Source organism: Populus nigra, chromosome 7 (assembly GCF_951802175.1).
Source record: "Populus nigra chromosome 7, ddPopNigr1.1, whole genome shotgun sequence".
Lineage (NCBI taxonomy): Eukaryota > Viridiplantae > Streptophyta > Magnoliopsida > Malpighiales > Salicaceae > Populus > Populus nigra.
In genome coordinates, this window is record NC_084858.1 from 6,281,638 (window position 1) to 6,306,191 (window position 24,554).

General features: G+C 31.8%; 2 protein-coding genes and 1 non-coding gene across 3 annotated transcripts; 1 reads left to right on the forward strand and 2 right to left on the reverse strand.

The window, feature by feature from the left end:
* Positions 1-6,089: 6,089 nt before the first annotated feature.
* LOC133699991 (bifunctional dihydrofolate reductase-thymidylate synthase 1-like) lies at positions 6,090-11,311 on the forward strand. The gene is made up of 12 exons (XM_062123540.1): positions 6,090-6,406; positions 6,937-7,454; positions 7,548-7,947; positions 8,070-8,114; positions 8,295-8,360; positions 8,727-8,788; positions 8,880-8,954; positions 9,045-9,210; positions 9,285-9,408; positions 10,036-10,142; positions 10,244-10,430; positions 11,042-11,311. Exons 2-11 carry the CDS (start codon positions 7,024-7,026, stop codon positions 10,352-10,354), a joined length of 1,587 nt encoding a protein of 528 aa, XP_061979524.1. The 5' UTR covers positions 6,090-6,406; positions 6,937-7,023; the 3' UTR covers positions 10,355-10,430; positions 11,042-11,311.
* A 3,844-nt stretch (positions 11,312-15,155) lies between these two features.
* LOC133698879 (uncharacterized) lies at positions 15,156-16,291 on the reverse strand. Its single transcript, XM_062121980.1, has one exon. The coding sequence runs from the start codon at positions 15,957-15,959 to the stop codon at positions 15,270-15,272; it is 690 nt and encodes a 229-aa protein (XP_061977964.1). The 5' UTR covers positions 15,960-16,291; the 3' UTR covers positions 15,156-15,269.
* A 4,963-nt stretch (positions 16,292-21,254) lies between these two features.
* On the reverse strand, positions 21,255-21,338 carry TRNAY-GUA (transfer RNA tyrosine (anticodon GUA)). The gene is given in 2 exon segments: positions 21,255-21,290; positions 21,302-21,338. It is a non-coding gene; the product is annotated as a tRNA-Tyr (tRNA).
* Positions 21,339-24,554: the final 3,216 nt, after the last annotated feature.

Genomic DNA, 24,554 nt, shown 5'->3' on the forward strand with positions numbered 1-24,554 from the left:
AAAAACACTTTTAGTTGTTATTAAAAAAAAAGGTTTAAAAAATATGTTTAGTTAAAGCTGTTGTAAGATGGATTGCTTGTAAAATAAATAAAAAGCATGTTTTCATGAATAAAACTCAAGTATTTTAGCTTATACAAAATCAAAGTTTGAAACGCAATTAAATTTGCTTCATAATGGATTATGGTGTTTGACATTGCGTTATCACCGTATTTTTGAAAAAATTTTGAATTATGTTTTGCGTTTTTTGATCGTTTTAATGTGTTGATGTCAAGATGAATTTTAAAAAATAAAATAAAAAATATTATTTTTATGCATTTTCAAGCGGAAAAACACTTTGAAAAACAATTTCTACCACACTTTAAAACAGACATTAACAACCTAGCTCTGTTCGTGGCCTATAAACAGGCCCTCTCTTTTAAGAAACATGTAATGAGCTTTTTACTTCCACTCCTTTTCATTTTTCTATCACAAATATTAAAGTCAAGGGGAAAACAAAAATCTACACCTAAAATATCATGCATGTTCTAATTAATTCCCTCTTCTATCGATTTTCTCAATCAAAATCTTTTACATGTCCAAAATCTTTTAAGTCCCTCTTTTGCATGTTCTAATTAATTCCCTCTTCTAATCAATCTCCCATTGTGTTCTATAGTTAATGAAATCATGATGAAGAACTAATTGATCAAACTCAAAATAGAGAGGAGACTCAACTAGGATAATGAGTAGGTGAGGGACTTGATTGTGATAAACATAATACTTTTAAGGAAATTGAATTGTTATGGTTATGATAATTGTAAGAATATTTGTTGTTAGAATCAAGTTTAAAAGAATGAATAAAGATTGGATAAGTGGAGAAATTGTATAGATTTGAAAGAAATTTTTCCCTTATATGGACACACATATTTGGCTAAAAAGGGAGAGAATGGGGGAGGGGATTTTGTTTGAAATTTTGATAAAATTGATGAGTTATAGGGGTTTAATTGAACTAATTATAATTGAGTTGGGTTGAAATTAAATGTTTTATAAAAAAAAATGGAGAGATAGGGGGGCTTTTAGGGTCAACCAAGTGAAGAATTGAGAGAAAATATCTAGAAAATCAATAATGAACCCTATGAAGAAATGGTTAATTATTTTGTGGCATTAAAGGTGATAATTGTTGGGAAAAGAATGATTGAATTTATAATAAGATATGTGAATAAGAATGAATATATCCATTTAAAATTATTAAATATTTATGAGATAAAAAGAAAGGGGCCAAACAAGGCCCGTAATTGTATTCATGGAAATATTGATAACATTGGTTATATATGACATGAGATGTCATTGCAATGAGGCCACAAATAGGAGGTACATGACCTTCGCATGCAATATGTAGGTATAACTGTGCCTAAAATAAATAATTTATCAAAGTATTTTATTTTTTCAATTACTCATTGTCTGGTTTTTAAATTAATATCAAGGGACTATAATATATAGGAATTTAGTGAAGGAAAAGACTTTAGAAGGAAATCTGATAAGTCATCCAAGGAACTTGGAGACAAATGATAATAATAAAATTAATATCAACCATAATAAGTTCGTCATGATAAAAGAAAATGATCTATAAAAAGGAAAGTAGAGAATAAATTGGTCATTTAAAGTAAAAATGACAAATGACAGTAGTATTATGATAAGTGGATACATTGATTAGTCACTTGAGAAAAAAATTTGCTAATGATAATGATGAATATCATTGTCGGCATGGATTAGTTACCAAGTAAGTATAATTAATGATATCATTAATATTGATATTGGTATAAATTGATTAGTCACTTGAGAAAAAAAAGTCATTAATGATAACAATGAATATCATTGTCGGTATGGATTAATTATCGTGTAAGGGTAATTAATACTATTATAAGTATTGATATCGATATAAACTGATTAGTCACATGAGAAAAAATAACTAATGATAACGACAAATATTGTTGTCGATATGGATTAATTATCAGGTGGGGTAATTAACGATTTCATGGGTATTGATATTGACATAAATTGATTTGTCATTTGAGGGGTGAAGAATTTTGATAATTATAAATATGCATAACGGCATGAATAAATTATAAATTCAAATTATCAATGGTATTTGGAATATTTGATTTCGATAATCAAAGGATAATAAAAAGGGTTTTGTTGTGTTGCAATAACAAATGAAATGTTGATGGTTCCTTATTCAAGGTTATTCCGTGACAAAAAAAAAACACAATTATAATAGTAAATATTTTCTAATACAGATATTGTGTCTTACATACACATATATGTTTTGTGTTACAAGTTCTTTCCAAACACATCCAGAATAAAGTGGATTGCGCTTGTGACTTTTTTTTTGCTATAGTCCAGTGAAAAATATAACTATACTTTAAATTAATGTATTGAGATTTAGAACTTAGTAAGTTAATGATAATGTAGAATGTTGAACTTATTAAATTGGTTGAAATGTGATGTTTTAATATTTGCTTTTAATTTTATATTTATAATTTCTTTAATTTATTAAGATAATTAGTAATACAATATAACTATTTTGTGTTATGTAATATGTATAAACAATATATGTAAATGAATATAGTTTAATTGAGTTTGTGGTGATCAATGACAAAATAACCATTAAGTAATAAGCTAAAGGGTGTGAGGAATTTATTGTTCACCCACACCCAATGTATTGTGGATTTTTTTTTACTTTTTGGTTTTTTTTAATCTTATTTTTCCAGCCTTCCCCTTTTTTCTTTTTTTTTCGTTTATTTTTTTCTAAAATTATCTTTGTCAATTTTACTTTTTTTTTTAATATTGAGTTGGTTAAAAATTTTGTTTTGTAATTTTTTTCCTTTAAAATACTGTGGATTGCTACGGTGTTTTTCCATATGGTTTTTCTATTTTATTTTTCAAAATTATATTTATTGATTATATTTTTTTAATATTAATCTGATTGAGAATTTAGTTTTGTAATTTTTTTCTTTAAAACAATATTGATTGCTACAGTGTTTCTTCGCATGGTTTGTTTTTATTTTTGTTTTTTGATGATTCTCTCTGAAATTATATTTTTTGATTTTATTTTTTAATATTGAGCTGGTTAAAAATTATAGTTATAATATGTGAGAAAAACGCTATAACTTTCATCGCAAATTACTGTGAATTACCATAGTATTTTTTTCCACATGGTTTTTTTCCAGTTTCTTTTGTGTTTTCTTTTTTTTTTTATAATATTTTTCTTCCAAAATTATCTTTGTCGATTTTATTTTTTAATATTGAGTTGGTTAGAATTTAACTTTGTAATAAACCTTAATTATATAGGGAAATCATTATTTTTTTTATGATTTTTTTAAATTTTTTTTGTCAATTTTTTTTTAATATTGAGCTGATTTAGAATTACAATTACAAGTCATTACAAATAAGGCTAAATCATGTGGGGAAGCACTGTAGCTTTCATCACAAAACACTGTGAATTGCTACAGTGTTTCCAACATGGTTTTTTTTCCTGTTTTTTTTGTTATTTTATTTCTAGAATTATCTTTGTTGATTTTATTTTTTTTAATATTGAGTTTATTGAGAATTTAGCTTTGTAATTTCTTTCTTTAAAACACTGTGAATTGTTGTAGTGTTTTCTCATATGATTTTTTCCAAAATTATATTTGTTGATTTTTGTTTTTTTAATATTGAGTTGGTTTAGAATTATAATTACAATAAAGTTAAATCATATGGGGAAAGCGTTATAACTTTTCTCACAAAACACTTTAAATTGCTACAGTATTGATCTAAATGATTTTTTTATGATTTTTTCTAAAATTATCTTTGTCAATTTTATTGGAGAAAACACTATAGTTTTCCTCACAAAACATTGTCGATTGCTACAACGTTTGTTCTCATGAGTGTTTTTCCTTTCAAAATTATATTTGTTGGTTTTTTTTAATATTAAGTTGGTAGAGAATTTAACTTTATAATTATTTTTTACTTTATATTAACAGAAGAGCTAAATCATGTGACGAAAGGACTGTATTTTTCCTCACAAAACATTGTGGATTGCTACAAATCATTTTGTTCAGTCTCTAAGTTTTTGATCACCAACACAACTTTTTTTTTCCGTCATGAAATATTAGCTCCATCATACCTTTAGTTTTTATTACGTATCTAGCGTTGATTCATAATTATAACACTATTAAGTATATTTATTTTATAAACTCGTGACAGCATGCTTTCTCATGATAATTAGATAATTAGAACGTGTGATAAAAGATGATTGATATAGAAAATTAGTGATGTCGATAATTTGCGTTATTAAATAGAGGAAATGCAGCTAGGTGTTTTTTTTAAAAAAAAAATTACAGCAACTTTATTATCATGTATATGTTGAACTATGGAAATAGAAAATTGAGGTTGTTACAGTTTGGTCCTTCACGTAATTATTGTTCTATTTAATTAAAAGTCCTGAAAAAGTTTTTTTTTTTTTTTGTAAGATACACCAATTCAATATAAATTATTTAAAACCTAATCAAAGAAAAACTCAATATCCATATAAAAAGTCACCTAAGTATATTTTAAGTGAAATAAAAAGTGCAGAGCACCTTGTATTTGGGTACATTGTGGGCCTCCCAGCTATTAATAAGAAGATCATTTAACTATTAAAAAAACCCTGCATTCTCTCAACAAGAAGGTACAGATTGAGATTTTGGGATTAATCGTATCTGACAACTCCCTCTGCAGCTGGCCTGGAGTGAACTTATTTTATTTCTTTTAAAAACGTTTTTCTCACCGGTAGAGTCATATCTCGTTGTTTTATTTAATATTTTAATTTTTTTAAAGTAGGATGATTATTGATTATGATGTTAAATTATTATTTGATAAAAAATAAATATAAGGTTATATAAATTTGTGCAAGTTTCATTTTGGAAGGATTTTATTTAAAGATATATGTTCAAAAATTATATAAATTATATTTTGGAATCTTTAAGTTTTCGGGTGAGATGATTTTTTAATAAATAGGAGTTCGAATCTCACCATTCTTATTCTATTTGATAAAAATTAAACATAAAATAATGTGAGTATGTACAAGTTTCAAGTCCAAAATTTTTTTACTTAAAGGAGTATTAAAGAATTATATAAATTATATCTTAAGATTTTCACTTGAGAAAGTGTGTTAGAAAATTATATATAATAATATTTTGGGATAATTCGTTGACAAATAGAACATCGACCGATATTTTAATGTCGTTTTGAATTACATTCTAAACGGTGTTTCATGCAAATTTCAAAAAGTTTTTTTTGTTTAAAATTAATTTTTTTATATTTTTAAATTGTTTTGATGTCAAAAATAATTTTTTAAAAAATAAAAAATATTATTTTAAAATATTTTTAAACAAAAAAATATTTTAAAAAACAATCATAACGATACTTCTAAACAACTTTATCCATTTGTCAATCTTACCTAATATGTTATAAACAACTTTATCCATTTGTCAATCTTACCTCATATGTTATGCCATTGTTCATTAACAAACATCATCTGATTATATATATATATAAATATATATAAAAAGCAATCTGATCCTGGATAAGAACGTTGTATGATTGAACAACGTTGGATAAAGAATCAAGCAAATCCAATCTGAGAGTGAGCTCTTTATCCCTGTGGGCAGGAACACAGTCCTATCCTGGAGCTGCAATGAAAATGCCAATTCTGAGAAATTCGTCAAATTCTTATCCGTTCAGCACAGAATACATCTAATGATAATGTTATCCGATAAAAAAGAGCAACGAATCTCTTTCCGTTGATAAACATGATGGATTATTGTCGGATAATAAAAAGGATTATTCATTTTCCAGGACACATAACGAACGAGAAGCTATAGTATTGGATTCAATCGATTAGTGAGGGTTATAAACGCTCACACCTCAAAAGAATAGGGACCCTTCTGTACTTATGCAAAAAAGTTGTTTTTTTCCCCTTCCCGTTTATCGTGCAGAAAAAAAGAATGGAAGGAATGAATGAAGCACACCCTGTTTCACTTTTAATAGCCATAAAAAAACAGAAATTACATTAACGGAAGCTCACGCGTAGTTGCACGCGCACATATTCTCACTTGGGCGGTATTCCGCGTCGACCGTGCTTTTGGATTTTCCTTTCTTATTTTCTTACTCCCTTTTCTCTCCCCCCATTGAAAAAGAAAGAGAGATAGAGGGCGCAAAGAAATCAAAAGCGAGGACCTAGCGAGTTTTTTTAGCTCCTTGTCATTTCTTTGAACTCTTCTCCACTCTTAAACCCACTCTCATTTTCACCGACCCCCTAATTCTCTCTCTGTTTTTTGTTATTTTGTCTTTCAGAAGTGCAAATTAGGGTTCCGAGCTATCAAGATTCTTGCGATTCACTCTTTGATCGGTTAGTCACCCACTCAAAATGCTGCATTTTTATTTTATTTGCGTATGTATTACGTTTCTTTTCTTCATAATCTTTAACATGTTTCCTACATTATTTTACTTTTTAATCTGTTGTCAGCGTTATGGGTTTTATTCCGTTTTAGTTATTTCGGTTTTTTTTTCTGGATTTCTAGTATATCTCATTAACTGTTAATACGTGTAAAAACTGTGTAATCTACTGTTCTTTATTTCACTTTCCACTGTTTAGTTATGGATTATTAATTAAATTCATTAGTTCTGATAGATTGAGTGAATTTGTTATTTTTTAATTTTAATTATTGTAATCTTTTGTTTACATTTTACACTCAATAATGTTTAATTTTATTGATTTCCAAAGTTTAACTGCTTAGATAAAAATGGTAAAATTTACTGTTCTCTATTTCACTGTGTTATGTATTCTTTGCGGATTGCTGATTAAACTCGTGAACTATTTAAGGATTATATTCATTAATTTTGATAAATCGAAGTGAATGTGTTAATTGTGAATTTCAGGTTTTACTGCACTGCCAAAAAAGTTGGGCGTGCAGTGTAGGTTACGAGGCGTCCTTTTCAAGTTTTTCTTGTGATTTCTATTCGATCATGTCTGGGGATTCTGTGGCAAACCTTTCCAATGGAAATGCGAATACACAGCAGTCTGATCCACGGAAGACTTACCAAGTGGTTGTGGCTGCGACTAAGGACATGGGTATTGGGAAAGATGGGAAGCTACCATGGAAATTGCCTTCGGATCTTAAGTTTTTTAAGGATTTGACCTTGACTACGATGGATTCTGGTAAGAAGAACGCGGTTATCATGGGAAGGAAGACGTGGGAAAGTATTCCACTCGAGCATAGGCCTCTTCCTGGCCGGCTTAATGTTGTTTTGACACGTTCTGGGAGTTTTGATATTGCTACTGCTGAGAATGTTGTGATTTGTGGAAGCATGGGTTCTGCATTGGAGTTGTTGGCTGCGTCCCCTTATTGTTTGTCGATCGAGAAAGTGTATGTTATAGGAGGTGGTCAGATATTAAGGTTTGTGCTTTGAAAAGTTGAATTAGTTTATGAATGATATTCTTTTTTCACATTTGTTTCTTTTGTGTTTGTATTGATTATGTTGTAATGCAGAGAATCTTTGAATGCGCCTGGATGTGATGCTATCCACATTACAGAAATTGAGACGGATTTTGATTGCGATACTTTTATCCCTGCAATTGATACCTCTGTATTTCAGCCCTGGTACTCTTCTTTTCCCAAGGTGGAAAATGACATACGACATTGCTTTACAACTTATGTTCGAGTGAGAAGTTCTACAATTGAATCCCATAGTCAAAACAATGGTGAGAACTCTGATGGTAATTCAGAAAATAGTAAATTTGAGGTAAAGAAGTTCTCATTCCTTCCCAAGATGGTATTTGAGAGGCATGAGGAGTATTTATATCTCAGAATGGTTCAAGACATCATCTCGGATGGGAATTTGAAGGATGACAGGACAGGAACTGGTACTCTATCAAAATTTGGTTGCCAGGTAACTTGAACCCTTGATTTTTAACAGCTCTGTCTTTGCTTCTTAAACTATGTATCCACATGTTTACATATTTTAGTTAATTATGATTGCTAATTGATCAATTCATTCCTTTTGATCCACAGATGCGATTCAATCTGCGCAAAAATTTTCCACTTCTTACAACAAAGGCACGTTATCTTTGTTTTGACTTGTTATTATTGTTGTAACCAAATTTCTATATGCATTTCCCATTTTCATTGTTGATAATTCGTATTCACTCGATGTGAGGTCAGTTAAAAAAGAAAAGGCACCATTCATTTATCTCACCTTCAAGTTTGACACAAAGTGTTACAATTTTTTTTCCGCAGAAAGTATTTTGGCGAGGCGTTGTTGAAGAACTCCTGTGGTTCATCAGTGGTTCAACAAGTGCCAAGGTAACGATATCTTAACTGTATGCTTTATTTATTTCCTTATCTGTCATCTATGTTTTGATGGGATTGGATGGAGGGTCTCAGTTTTTGTTGGTTCCCAGTCCTTTTAGAAAATAATTCTTCCCATATTTAAGAAAATAATTCTTCCCAGTCCTTTTCATGATTTGCTGTTTTGATATTTGGCATATTTTATTTTTTTCTGCTACAGAGTCCAGCTGAATGTCAGACACTGTTGTATATCAAATAAAAGTCATTGTATTTGCATGGGGTGTTTATAATAATCTTGGAAGATTTCCTCTATTGTTAGTTCTAGATGCTAGAATATAACAGTATGAAACACATTTCTAAAAATGTTTCTATAATTAACAGGTCCTTCAGGAAAAGGGCATTCACATATGGGATGGCAATGCATCCAGAGAGTACCTTGACAGGCATGTATTAGCTTTTATTTTCTTTTTTTTTAAAATATTTTAAACACTGCTCTCATATGAAGATTTTAAATGATATCTTTACTGGTTGCAGTATTGGGTTAAAGGACAGAGAGGAAGGTGACTTGGGACCTGTATATGGGTTCCAGTGGAGGCATTTTGGTGCTAGGTTTTGTTGATTTTCCTTTATCTAAGTTCAGCTGCTGGATCATATCAAGAAAGAGTTTTAGGCTAATTGTTTTGTGTGTGCATTTTTTAGGTATACTGATATGCATGCTGACTACACTGGTCAGGGATTTGACCAGTTGTTAGATGTTATTGACAAGATTAAGAATAATCCAAATGATCGCCGGATTATAATCTCAGCTTGGAATCCTTCTGATCTCAAATTGATGGCGCTTCCACCTTGCCACATGTTTGCTCAGGTTTGCGGTAACTTAATGTTTCTACTTTCTAAACCATTTTCTTTATCATCAATTAATCCAGATTTTATTTTCAGTTCTACGTATCCAATGGAGAATTATCATGCCAAATGTACCAGCGTTCTGCTGACATGGGCCTTGGTGTGCCCTTCAACATTGCATCTTATGCTCTCCTGACATGCATCATTGCTCATGTCTGTGGTATGTACTCTTTGCAACCACACCATTAATTTACAAATCATGCTTGTTGAATTGCTGGGGTGTTTGATGTTTTAGATGTGCATGTCCAGTCATCTGAAACGGTTTCTGTTGATAAGACTTAAGAGTGAAGACACCCACACAAGTTGATGGACCCATGACATTTGATTTACCGGCCTTTAAATTGTTAGATTGGGTGATAACAGATGGAAATGTTTATTGAACTGATGACTTAAAGGACAAAGGGAGTCCTATGTGGATCTGCTGGTAAATTATCATTGAGAGCACCACTTTGTGGACCTGAACAAATTTGATTTGATGGGGGAATTTGTTTCTGGAAAAGGTTCTTGACATTTTCACATGGGGAAAGCATTACAAATAAAATGGTTATTTGCTATGTTTTCTGTGATAATGATATTAGTGAATTTGCATAGCTTGATGAATAGATTTTAAGGATCCAGTTACTGTCAAAGTAAAGTGGGATATTTGTGGGGGTTGAGGGGGTGGAAACCTTCTTTGTGGTTTCAAAATTCAAACACTATGCCTTTACCATGGCACTGGTCTATGGTGCTAGAAAAATAGATCATTACTATAGTAGTTTCAATCAGCCTTTACTTTTATCTTTTACAGATCTCATTCCAGGCGATTTTGTTCATGTGATTGGTGATGCTCATGTTTATCACACTCATATCAGGCCTCTGCAGGAGCAGCTTCGGAAACTTCCAAAGCCTTTCCCAGTAAGCAAAATAGAAGAAATTTTGCTAATTCGTCTCAAATTATCTTTGTGTTTCCTTCTGTTCTCAGTGGTACTCTATAACACCCTGTTACCTTCATGCAGATTTTGAAGATCAATTCTGAGAAGAAAGACATAGATACTTTTGTGGCAGCTGATTTCAAGCTCATAGGGTATGATCCTCACCAGAAAATTGAAATGAAAATGGCGGTATAGAGCTCCGCTCCATTAATGATTTAGTGTAATTGGAGACTCTGATCCCTCCTCGGCAAAACATGCTCGTAGTTTTGAGGCAAGTATATAATTGCAGTGTTTCTTGCTTCTTTTTTTTTCCTGTTTTGTTTTTTCTTTTCAAGCACATGGACGCATTTTATAAATTGAACCTTGCTATGCCTTCACTAAGTTCTATATGATATGTGGTTCATGACTGTAATATATACAGTACATGTTTGACATTCCTGCCATTTATATTTTTCTGCTTGTTGTCTCTTAGTTGATGATATAGTTATGTAACTGGGTATCGTATTGTAGAATCTCTTAGTAAGATTGGTGTTTCTCATGGGAGGTGTGAAAACAACAAACGGTGCACCTGAAACAGTTGACCTAGTGATTTAGGACCTTTGAGGATCTCTGGAGGAGGTGCACCTGAAACAGTTGACCTAGTGAGTTAGGACTTTTGAGGATCTCTGGAGGAGGCGCGGGAAGCACAGTAGCACCCTCTTTAATGCATTATGCTAGATGCTAGACTTTTGGGGAAATTTTTCCGGTAGTCTTAACTTTGAACCGTGTCTATTCTTTAGATTTAAGAATTTGAGGTTCTGATCAGTACATGGGGAAACTTGTCATAATATGTTATCATCGAACTCTTGGATCTGAAGCTTTGGTTTCTTTGTAATGTTTCAGGCACAGCTGTTGGAGGCCTATCATGATATAGAGTGTGATACGAAGGATCAAATAAAAATTTGGTAGTTTTGGGATATACTTCAAGCTTATGCTGTCGTAGTGAGAATCCTTTAGTTCCACTCCCAGTCGTGGTTCTAAGGTGATTTAGGATACCTGTTTTTCACTTTTGGTTTCTCTTAAACTAGTGTTCTTTTTTTACTGATCCATCGCCTAATTTCAACAATACTCTACCGTACTTCTTTTGAAATGGATTGGAATTTGGACGGGCTATTTCCTTTTTGCAGTGCTTTTGCCTTAGTGAATCTTTTGTTCATTTGGATCGTGAAAAACAGGACATTCCTATTTGAAATCATGTTAGGACAGGATTGTCAAATTCTTAAACTCAGGAACAAGTTTAGGAAGCAAATTGACCGGCACATGCGTCACCCTGTTCTGGAGCCCTATTTTAAATGCGTCCATGAGAACGTGTTATCTGTACTTCTAAAAACAACAGTTGTGGACTACAAGTTTAGACAGGGTTTTGAAGCTTTCTGTGAAGGAGGATGAACATGGCAGCAATTGAGGGTTATGCCTGTCAAGCTCTTACGTGATTTTTTAATTGCATGATCTGAATACGTGCCCTTGCAGACGTTGATATGTATATAGACCCAAACAAATAACTAGTTTTCTAAAATATTGACAAATTCTTCCATGAGTCTTAGGTAAATGAGATCGGTTTTATGGTCTCAACAAGAAGCTAGGCAGAAACCTGAATATTGTGTTGAAATCATCATCCAGGATTCAGGCGTTGCCTTGAACATCACAAGTTTCTGTGAAGTGAGAAAAATAATGCTACGAGTTATCGAAGGATGAAAAAATAATCCGAGGAAAAGTTATTGGCATGGCTAGTTTCTCCCTCCCCTCCATTCATGCAAAAAACTTTTACTTGCATGGCTTCAGACATAACAGTTTTTGTCTGAAGCTCCCTTACCTATCTCTTCACTCTTTTACTGCACATGAGAGAGCCAGTGTAATCATTTTAGATTCCATAGATGGCCCCATTTGGGCATGGAAGAAGCCTTTGCCACCATACTTTGCCTTCAACTCCAGATCATCTTTTCCAGGAAGGCAACGTGTCACTCCACCCAAATAGGACATGTAGCTATGTTTATTTTCTATGAAGTTGGATTTACCTTGCCCGCAGTGCAGTCATATTTCAATCTTCGCATGTATAATTTTAAATGTATTTCGGAAACCTTGTTAAAATCATTATGAGCCAACCAGCTGAATTTAATGATTCAAGGATCTTTCGCTTCGTCAGAATAGTTTTCAACTATGTGGGAATTTCTTGGTTTGAAGACGAACATTTTTACAATTCTTGTATCGTTTTTAGGTGGGAATTGGTGGATTAAGCTGGCTAGCAACTTTCAGAACTCAAAAGGTTTAAAGAGCTTGATTAGGCTACCAATGGTGCTAAATAACCACCTATCTGCCCTTGACTAATGGATACAGTACAAAACCTAGCCAAGATTTTACTTTTTTAATCACTTGCAATGTTCAAATCTGTAGACTGCCAAGGATCAAGCTGAAAGAAAAGTCCAGCTCTCTGCTCTCCTTCAACATGGATCCAAGCCACACTGAAAATATGGAATAGGATTTAAAGAAATGGAACTTAAAGTTAAAGAAAAGTCTACTAATGAAATGTAAAGATCAAGATCAAGTTTTTTTTTTTTTTAATTTAAAAAAGGGGCTTTTATCACATGACTGGACAAGCCTAATTTGATGATCCATTGATCCCGGCCATAGATGCCAATCCTTTCAGATAGAAACTCCATGGATGAAAAGCAAACTTCTTTAAACCACCAGACAAGTTTTCTCTAATAAAAATCTAGAATAAAATATCTTGTACCAATGCGCTCGAGCAAATTCCATTTTTGATAAGAAGAAAGAAACAAGCATGCAGCAAGTGGGAAACAGTCATAATGATGTTATTTTCAGTGAATTCCAGCTCACACAACATCCACTACGAATTATGCCAGAACTTCTACCGTCTCTCCTTGTTTGCATCTGCTTTATACTTGTAACTGATACGTCAAGTTTATATTCTTATTAAACAGACATTGAATCAAGAAACATCTACCAGTGTTAGCCTGTTTATTTACTGAAAATTAGTTTCATTTTAAGTAAATTTTAGAAAAGTAAATTCTAAAAAAGTAAATTATTTTTTTATGTTTGGTAGTGTAATGTAAAATAAATTGGAAAACACTTTCTAGTATTTGGTTATGTCATGGAAAATGAGCTGGAAAATAACTTATTAATATTTTTTTCTAGTTTATTAAAATAATAAGGAATATATCTTACAAATTAAAAAGTTGAATGAGAATGAAATTGAAAAAAAATATAATTTCATAAATTATCTCAAATAAAATAAATAACAATCAAAATAATGGAGATCAAATCTAAAAAATTAAAAATTAAAAGATGAATAAATTAAAATAATAATAATTAACATTTTATAAATTATTTCAAATAAAATAAGTAACAATCAAAAGAATGAGGATCAAATTTGATGGATAAAAAATTTCAATTAAAAAATGATAAGGGAAAAGCAAATAACAATTATAAAAATGAGTATCGAAGTTAATATAAAAATTAAATTATAATGGATGAAATTGAAAAATAAATATTCAAAACAAAATATATATCAATTAAAAGTTTGAGGACCAAATTTGATATAATCAGCAAATAATATGACATTTCTAAATTTTCCACAACCACCCAAAATAAAAGAAAAATACTTTTCTGAAAACCAAGCCAAATTTTTCTTTGATTGGAAAATGTTTTCCATTGACCAACTTTTCTAATGACAAACAAACACATGAAAGTTTGGAAAACGGTTTCCCGAAAACCACTTTCCAGAAAACAAACGCAGCCTAAATTTTCTAAAATACACGCTCTAGTCAAAACATGGTGGGCAACTATAATTAGGCTTGACACACTGTCAAGCCTCGGGTATGTCCATGGAAATGACCATCCTTCCTAGACATGCTCACGAGAATGCCCAGATCGTTTTTCCTATCACATCTAAAAGAATGAATATTCTCTTTCGAGCACGTCCAAGAGGATGACCCTCCTCCTTTAAACTACTCAAGAGATGAACTCGGCCTCCCTTGGATCTAGCTTAGGAAAAGAGCTCAATCTCCATGAATTTAGTTACATTTGATGTTTTAAACTTTGATTTTCCTATACTTTTTATGTGTGTAAAGTCCTATAGAGATTCATTATATTTCCATCAAATATTAATACAGAAGTAAGGGATATTTATCCCTTATTAAATGTTAGCAGAGTAAAATTATACTTCATACCCTTGTTTTTACAAAAGAAAAAAACTCATGAGCTATAAATACACTATGAAACCTTCAGAATAAAGGTTTACAATTTTTATTCTCTACTGTATATATATTTTCAGAGCATCTTTTTCTAGAATATTATTGTATTTTCTCATTCTAAAAAAATACTTATTTAAATATTGAAGAATCCTCATCTCTACCATAAAAAATCTTTTGTAGGTACTAGTTACAAGCTATATTGGCCTATTAAGCACAAAATATAGACTATCAACTACCTTGACCAAGAAAAATAAATGAGATTATTAAGACTAATTCCTTAACTAATTATTTAACCCGAGAACTCTATTCCTAACCTACCTAGATTCTTGACGCATCATCATCACTAAGAGATAAAAGATAAAGATGCTATTATTCGACATGGAAGGCCTCAACAGTTTAAAAAAAATAAAAATAGAACAGCTTTGTTATCTTTCCTTTACCCCTTGTTATGATCCTTGTTGAAAAAATCAAGACCAGAATCAAAGCATATTTTTGTCAGAATTTCGACTGTAAATCTTCCTATAATGCCGTATCCATCCCACAGCAAGAACATGAAAAGTCTTTACACATCAGGGAATTCTTATCCTCATATAGACTTTTATCCATTCTTGAAATCAGACATGGCATCTAATTTACACTGCTGCAAAGTTGCAAGAATTAATCCTTCTTTGCTCAGAGCTTGTACCTATTCTATTCATGAAAATGTAAAGCACAAAGCTGTAAATAGTAATTCACACAGAAAAAGCTAACAGGTAAATTTACTCTGCATTTATGATTTAGCATTGTACACGCACCTATAGACTTATAGATGTGCAAACAAAAAACGGCAAAAAGGATCTTGAATTTTTCTTACACAGTTTTTACTCTAAGACATAGGAACTCTCTTCATCTCTTCGAAACCTCTTTTGCCTAGCAATGAAAGCCTCAATCGTGCATCGAAACTCCTCGTTGCTCATTTTATCCTCAGGGCATGGCCTTTTCTCCAATTCCTCATCGGAATCGATGCTTTTCCTGCATCCCTCCGTTGCTGACCGCCTCAGTTCCCGGCAAGGCTTGTTACTATTTGGCCTCTTCAATCTCTCTGATTGACTCCTATGATATTTCTTGCTTTCTAAAGAAGTTGAATTATCCTCAGTGACTTTGTGCTCAGCATAAGTGACCTGTTTCTCTCTACATTCAGCTTCATAATGATGAGTTCGCTGGCTCTTTTCACTCTTTTCAACGAACTCTTCATAAAGGTCAGTGCTAGAATTCTTTCCATTAGAATCTTGACACGAAAACTGGCCTGACTTTGCAAAGAGAGTGATGACTATCACGTTACCAAGAACGAACACGAACCGAGGACTTACAAGGGTGACTGTTAAGTCCTTAAAATACTCACTGGAGTTCCTGACAGCAACTGGGAGTTGAATGGAAAACCTGGAAATCAAGGCTAGAACTAGGCCTATTTCTATTAACCTGAACAAACTTGCAATCTTTTGAATCTTCCTATTCTTCTTGATTGCGTTCGCCTTCTCAATCTTGATGTTGGTGATGTTGAATGAATCCATTTGCGGAATCGAGAATTGAAAGCAATAGCAAGGTAGCAGAGAAAATGGAGGATTAAGGGTTTTCACTCAAAAGAGAAGTGGTAAACAAGCAAAGCCTTGGTAGCAGCCATTTCTCTGTGTTGAGACAAGATGGAGACTACCATAGTTATAGTAGACAGTGAAGGTATAATGCTGCCAAGGAGCATGGAAGCAGATAGACAGAGAACAGTACAAAGGACAGGAACAGGGGAAACAGAGTAGCTCTGTTTTTTCCCCTTTTTTCTCAATCTACTTGTCAACTGGAAAATCTTGCTCCTCTTGTTAAAACCGTTAAGTTGTTTAGATAGACTACTTATAGTTAGTGAAATATGTGAGACATAAATTTTTTTTCCCCTTTTATATCCAATCTTGCTTTATTTTATTGTTTCTTTTAAGTTTTCTCTATAGGAAAAGTATATATTCCATCTTTTTCTTTATTCGAAATGTGCAAGTTGTGGGATCTTCCACACCATTATTGTTCCTTTTTTCTTACCTTATTATTCCCACCTCCCTTGAAGTTCATTCACCAAGCTTTAGATTTTACATTAAATAAATAAATCTAACACTTGCACTAGTAGAACACTCTCTTCAACTTCGGTGGAAAGTTATTCCACCCAATATACCCACATTCTTTTAGAATATCCCATGAACAGGCTAGAAGAGCAGCCTTGCATTGCGCAAACCACTTTCATTACCTCCTCGTCAGGATGTTTATGGAATTTAAGAATACATCAGCAATATTGTATGATAGAATACCATCCAGTTTCATCTATTCGCTAAAAACATCCTCGTTTTCGCTAAACGAGCTAGTCATTTCAACATGTTCAGGTCCTATTTTGCCAAGATAAAAAAAAAGGAGCTCCTGGTGCTTGTTGAGCATGTTTTATTGAAGAAATTCTATGGCAATAGTGAAAGAAAGGTAGAGCAAGAAACTCCCTTGTAATTCAAAACAGGAAACATGAAAGTTCTTTTACATGATAGACAAAGGATCTGGTAATCTGGTAGATTGAATCTTCCTGGAGGATGCCTTGATTGTCACTGTAACAGCAACACTAGTTTGTAGAATGTTAGGTAAAAAGTTTGGGACATGGCAGATTCAGACAGAAACCGTTAGGAAAGCAGGCCCATTCCTTCCTTGCTAAGAAAATGCTGCTTTCTCTCTCTTTGTCTCCATTATTTTATGAACTTTCTTCACCTTTAACTAGCACTCTGTTACGGAACCCCCCCTGTTCTCCGAGACAAGACCCACCACAGCCACTTATAGAGAGCATGGCGAGCCTCCTTTTCCTTGCACGTTACATTCATCACGGTAGCGTGGCATTTTGATATATTCTTGTGGGTTAGCTTCAATCTCTCTCTCTCTCTCTCTCTCTCTCTCTCTCTCTCTCTCTCTCTCTGTGTCAAAATCAGAACTGATTGTGTTTCTCTTATGTTGTTTGATTTGAGGCCATAATGATTCAGGAGGCATCAACGGTTCTTACCTTTTTCTTTTCCTTTTTTACAAATAAAGTAAAACAGTTTTTTCTTCTTAGAATCCACCAACTGTAATAAACAGGCCCAAATCTCAGAAACTTTGAAATAAATAAATAATAATAATAATAATTTGTAATAGATATTTAAATACATAAATGGGCGTGTGGAGTACCTTTATTTCATAATTTTTCTGGGATAAATGACTCAGTCTATCCTTATAAATAGTGATTTTGAAAAACATTTCTATCGTATCCTTAATTTTTTTTTAAATAAAATTTTTATTTCTTAAAATTTCAACAATTGAGTACTTTTGAGTTTTTTTAAAATGTTTTTTTAGCTATTTTAAAATATTTTAATGTGCTAATATTAAAAATAAATTTTAAAAAATAATAAAAAATTATTTTAATAAATTTTTAAATAAAAAATATTTTAAAACAATCATCACCACACCACAGTATTATACAATTTGTAGCCAGTTTATGAAATGGGTCGCCACTGTTTTTATTTTAATGGAAACATAAGTTTATATGAACTTTCTCTACGGGAACAAAATCATGCATTTTTTTTTAATAAAAATATATATTTTTTCAATGTTGCTTTTGTATAAAGCAAGTGAAGTTCAATGGGATGATGATGTCTTGTTTTATCTTGGGAGTGCTGAATTTATATCCAAGATAAAAAATGTGTTTGGTATTGTGATAGTTGTTGTGGTTATAATTTGAAAAAAATTATTTTATAAAAGGTATTTTTAGTTGAGGTTGGTTTGAAAAAAATAAATGTTTGGTTAAAACTGTGGTTAAAATTGAGGTTGAAGAAAAAATAGTTTAATGTGTTTGGTTAATAATGCTTTTAAAATTGAGGTTATAAAATAATTTTAAAAAATATATATTAATATTGATGATTTTTAATTTAAATATTGTAGATTTAAATATTACTATTATATCATGAAATAAATAATACTTTATATAAAATATTTTTTATTGTTTCATTAAATTTTTTAAGAGCGCAACAACATAGGTAAAATATAATCAGGAATAAAATTGGGATTGCGATCAAATTCTGTAAATATTGCGTCATCAAGCGATCTCTGTCTAATTTATATAGTGTCATTGAATAATGTTTAACAATAGTTTTTCGAATAAAATACAATTAAAAATAAAAAATATTTTTTTATTTTGTCAGATCGGACCCGGTTTAATACATTTTTAGCGTTGAACCGGACCGGTTCGGCTGGAACAGTGGAGCATGCTCTATTGTTCATGGAAGAAAACTCATGAACATTGGAGCATGAGTTTTCCAGCTCAAAAAGCAGCAAATTGCTGCTTCTTGCAAACCTTTGGTTGTGCCATAATTAACAATTGGCCCCACCAGTAGAAATCTGTTGTTGGAGCATTATCAAATAGGTGAGTTGCTGTGGTTGCTTCAAACGCAGAAGTAACCACTCAACCAAACACTCTCAAAATCATTAATTTTTTGATTTTGTTAATCTAACACCCTTTTCCATGGTAAAAGCTCAAGTGGATCATTGTTGTTACTTGCAAAGTCTCTCATTTTATCTATTTAAAGATTCTTTGATGGTTAAATTAGAAATGATTTAAGAAAAATTAATTATCCCTTTAAATAATCTAACACCCTTTTCCATGGTAAAAGCTCAAGTGGATCATTGTTGTTACTTGCAAAGTCTCTTATTTTATCTATTCAAAGATTCTTTGATGATTAAATTAGAAATGATTTAAGAAAAATTAATTATCCCTTTAAATAAGAGTTTTTCTATTAAGATAAAATTATAATTGTTAAAACAAAGAGAGAAATTTAAATCTAATATGATCATCTTTGGTTCCTTTTTTTTATAGATCTTCGAGTGTTTCTCTTTGTTATTTAGAAAATATTGGCTTATTCAATTAGAATAAATTATTTTAGATTTACAGTCTTATCAAGATAAAATATTTTTGATTTATCTAAAGATATATGAGCTTAATGCTTGACTAAACATAAAAAAAACAAAAAATCTTAGCCCCGTTTGGTATTACGGTAAACCCACCTTCTCATTGATATCTATCCTGATCATATTTATTTATTATTATTATTATTTTTGGATAAATGAATGAATAATCCTAATGACCTTTATTTGCCACGAAACTTGCCTCCGCTGCCCAGAAACGACGTGACTCAAAAGGACCAAGCAGGAGTTTCCTTTCCTTTTCTTTTTTCCTTCATGAGATTAGTCCAAGATTGTCTTTTATATATATATATATATATATATATATATATATATATAAAAGTAAATAAATAAATAAAAAGAGGAAAAGTTTTTATTTATTTATTTTAAATACACCTGACAGACAAGTAAAATAATTGATTATTGGGGTTCACTTTAACTTAAAATGGGCCTTGATCTCTGGGCTCCATATGGTCTATTATTTGGAGCGTAACAAAGAAAGAGACGACATGAGCGGATTGAGCAAAATAATAATAATATTATTATTTATGGGGTGTTTAGAAATGTAGTAATAATTATTTTTAAAAATATTTTTTTATTTTTTAAAAATTATTTTTGATATAAAACATCAAAATGATATGAAAAAAAATATATTAATTTGAAGTAAAAAAAATTTAATATTTTAAAAAGTAATTTTAAAACAAGAGGAACAAGATAATCTTAGTATTTCTTAAATTGAAGAAGGAGACGTGGCCACCACCAACAAATAAATCGGAATGGAAGGGGATCCTTGTAGCTCAAAGCAAGGAACTTCGAATCCCAAGCATAATCTTTCTTTTTAAGATGTTAACAAAGCAAACTTTTCTTGCTTGTAAAGGTTTCGGAGTAGACAAGGCATAAAATTAAACTCCAAGCTCGCTTTGCTCTGTTCGTTAATGGATTCCCAAGTCTTGTCATCTTTTCCAAGTGGGTGTAACATCCACTTTTTTTTTAAAAAAAAAATTAATGTGGGTGTTCCAGTCAGCTTGCGCACACCTCAACTAATCCAACGGACCCTGAAATTAACGACTATGTAAGCCTTCAGTGGCCATCATATGAGCAACCACAAGGTTCGAACCTGAATCCACAGAGGAAGCAAACCCTTTAGTCCAAAGTTTTTTTTTTTTTTATTGGGCTATTAGATGTAATTGGAAAACTCATGTTTTTTAAAAATTAATTTTTTTATTTAAAAGTAATTTTTTATATATTTTCAAATCGTTTCGATGCACATATATTAAAAATAATTTTTAAAAATAAAAAAATATTATTCTAATATATTTTTAAATAAAAATATTTTGAATTGAAAACATTATTAAACTCCAAACACCTTTTAATATCGATGCTGTACATGCAAGTGGAGGCTGTTTCAGTGATACGGGGGCTAAAGATTCACCCTATAATTTGGTGACACAAATGTTACAAATTTCTTGACGTGAGTGAGTGGCTATGTGATATATGATGTTACTTGAAGAAATAAAAGAGAGGAAGAAGTTAATATGCCCTTAGTTTGGTTACACGCCCACAAGATCAACCACGTGGGATTCGGTGCTTCTTGTGTTTCTTGCTTCATTTTATTCCTTATCCAAGTTTTTTTTTTTTTTCTTTTTTCTTTTAAGACCCACCACCCTCTGTGTGTAATGGGCCTGGAACTTATGGTGTTACTAATTGAACCAAAGTGGGCTGAGGATAATTGTTGGCCCATGATTGATTCATGAGCCCAATTTTCTGTGGGGCCCAAAGTAGAAACATATGGCTGGGCCGATGAAGTAAATGCTCATTAGGAAAAACTCTCCAGGCCTAAAAGTAAAAGCCTAGCAAAAGAAACATCCGACCTGCCGGATTCGAACCAGCGACCTAAGGATTACAGCGCCTACTACAGTCCTCCGCTCTACCAACTGAGCTAAGGTCGGTTCCTGCAATTGTTTGCCTTTAATTATATTTGAAACGTATATGGCTAGAAGGATTGTTGTTTCAGGATTGGATTACGAGCATATTGTTACTCTGACCTGTTGAGTAGTATTTCAACAAAATTGCGAGGTTTCATTACTGATTATTAGGGAATGGACATGTTGTTGGAAGGGATTATCGTCCATTTTTATGCAATTATCTACTATCAAAATCACTTCTTCTTCGCATGGTTGCATGCAGACCATCGATGCTTTGATTAGTACATTCACCAAAACATTTTATTTCCCGCAGGATATATATATATTCTGGCTCCTCCATTTCATCATTATTTGCCAGAGATATTTATGCGTGTTAACCTGGGCTGTCACAAGTTCATTCCATTGACGATGCTTAAGATCAAGTGATCAATTTTATGCTTATTATAAGCTCCCAAGTTTGGCCAACAAGGATAACCGAAAACACCCATGAACATGTTATTGGGTTTCTGATTATAAGCTATTTCAAATGGTGATTTACCATTGAGTGTTTTTTTCAAGGAAGATGGTTAATACTATAAGTTGCAATTAAAAATACATCTTCCTAATTTGGTTTTGGGAAATGGGAGTGAGCAATCAAGGTTAAGGTTAAGCCCATCTCAACAATTTGACAATGTTGATTTTCAACGGAATCCATTTGTTCTTCTGTGTGAGGATAAGATAAATGATGTTGAGTTCGGCAAGTTTTGAAATAATTATTTAAACATATATATTCATCCACCAATCACTTTAAAAAGCTTTAATTTTGGAATCAAAGTGTCCTTCAATATATTTTTGAAATTGAAGAAATATATTCTCAACATAATATTTTAATTTTAAATAAAATATCCATATGAATCTAGTAAAGACATCTAAGAAATAAACATAATAACGAGATCCATAGCTAGAAATAACCAAGCTTGGTCTCGAACATCATAATAAATTAATTCAAGTGGTTTTGTAATAGAAGAATAAAAATTTATATTGTGGCTTTTAGCCATCTCACACCTGGGATAAATAATTTGTCTATTATTACAACTAACAAGTAAATTATCATGGCTAAGCACACGTTGAATAGTAATATATAAAGCATGACCAAGACGACAATGCCAATTTATAATAGAAACCCCAACACTAAAAAAAACATATGAAAAGTAGCGTTGGAGAGAAAAAGAGAAGTAATAAAGGCTATTAGACAAAAATATTTTATGTAGGATGTTCCACGAGTAATCGTTAAGCAAAAAAATAATAATTATGAAATTCAAAATAAACATGATTATCTTAGGTAAAGTTTTTAGAAAAAATAAGATTTTTTTTTGTGATTTCTAGGACAAAATTTTTTTTGTTCAAGAATAAAAGATGAAGAGCAATTAGATAAATAAACAGTTTCAATATGAATGATTTTCAAACTTGTACCATTACCAATGTGAATTTGATCATTGCTAGAAAAATTATCACTTCTGATGTTTAGATTACTTATGTTGTTGGTTAGATTATGTGTTGAACCAATATTAAAATGCCACTCTTGTTCAGCTAATTGTTGTCGAGTATGATTGAAGACAAGGTTTGCTTGAAGATTTGGACGTGGTGGTGGAGTTTGAAAATTTGGATTAAAACGCTTCCAACCACGGGAGGCCATGTGACCAGATTTTCAAAACACTGACACAACAAACTATTGTTGCCATGACCACCACTATGGTTGCTATTGAATTGACCACACCCCCTACCTTTAGGTGCTGATGAATTGCTATGAACCTTTCTTCCTGTAAGAGGTAGTTGTTGGGTGACAACATTGACAGAGGCAATGAGTAAGGATAAAAGTTGATTATTATGTTGAATATGAGCCTCACATGTCAAGAGCATATAATAAACCTCTTTCAAGGTAAGAGAGGTATCACGATGAGTGACCATAAAAATAAGAAAGTTATATTTTGAACCAAGCCCTACAATTAGATATGTGATGATATCATCACACATTAGAGGTTGTCCAACAATAACCAACTCGTCTGTAAGACGTTTGATTATCATAAAATAATCACTTATAAATAGACTTCCTTTTTCACAAAGTAGAGAGTTGAGATCAAACTTGTACTTCTTTAGCACGAGACTATGACGCAAAGGCATAACTTAGAGTCATCCAGAATTCAGAGGACGTGCTGTAATGAGCAACTTGTGCCAGTACCTTGTATGAAAGAGAAGAATTGATGCAACTAAGAATAAGATTATCTTGGGTTTTCCAATTAGTATAAGATTGGTTGGGACATGTAAATCCATCAGAAATAGTGATGGTTTCAGCAGGTTGGTGAATAGTGCCATCTATACAGCCAAAAACTTTATGACCATTGAGGTAGGGTAACATAGTGGCTTTCTAAGTTGGTAGTTCAAACGTGTGAGTTTAGTAAGGTTGATGAAAGAGGATGGGAAGATTGCATTCAGAAGTTGTGGAATTTTAAGAGTCAAATATTTTGAGAAGGATTAATTAAAAGTAAGTCTTATATAACTTTGATACCATGCAGGAATGCGCAAAGATAAGAATTTCACAAAAGAAAGAGTTGTATATTAATATGCAATCTTGAAAGAAAACACATTGTATAAGATTTTATAAATATATTACCTATAACCTCCTCCTCTATGTTAGCTATTTTAAAACCAAAGGATAATATCACAATGTTAACAACCAAATTGGTTATCCCGAGCAAGGTACTTCAGTTTTGAATGTTGACCGTTTCTTACAAAGCTGTTATAAACGGCTCCCCAACTCTCCTTCATACTTGTGAGCTCTTAAAGTGGTCCACTTTAAAGGTTCTAACCTTCATATTTATGAGCTCTTAAAGTGGTTCACCTAAAGGTTGTAACATCCATACTTATAAGTTCTTAAAGTGGTCTAGTCAAAGGCTGTAACTACCTCATGATATACTAAATATGTGGGACACATAACCATTAAATCTTGATGGAAGCTTTGACTATAAATAATGTTATTTGATCTCCATACTCACTTACTCAATTCCCTTAAGTTTTACACCATCTATATAGAATGAATAGAGTTTGGAAGTGCCAAATATATATCAAAGAGAGCAGCAAATACATGAGGAACATTAATGGCTGGAGGTACTGTTTCCTTGTCATTAAGCTTTACGATTCTATTATAAACATGTTTATTCTGCATCATAGAATCGTATATTAAGTTCTACATTTTGTATCAGA

Coding starts and splice junctions, on each gene's coding strand:
- LOC133698879 (XM_062121980.1), bottom strand. CDS start 15,959: ATGGATTCATTCAACATCACCAACATCAAGATTGAGAAGGCGAACGCA.
- LOC133699991 (XM_062123540.1), top strand. CDS start 7,024: ATGTCTGGGGATTCTGTGGCAAACCTTTCCAATGGAAATGCGAATACA. Junction 7,455..7,547: donor GGAGGTGGTCAGATATTAAG/GTTTGTGCTTTG, acceptor GTTGTAATGCAG/AGAATCTTTGAATGCGCCTG. Junction 8,361..8,726: donor GTGGTTCAACAAGTGCCAAG/GTAACGATATCT, acceptor TATAATTAACAG/GTCCTTCAGGAAAAGGGCAT.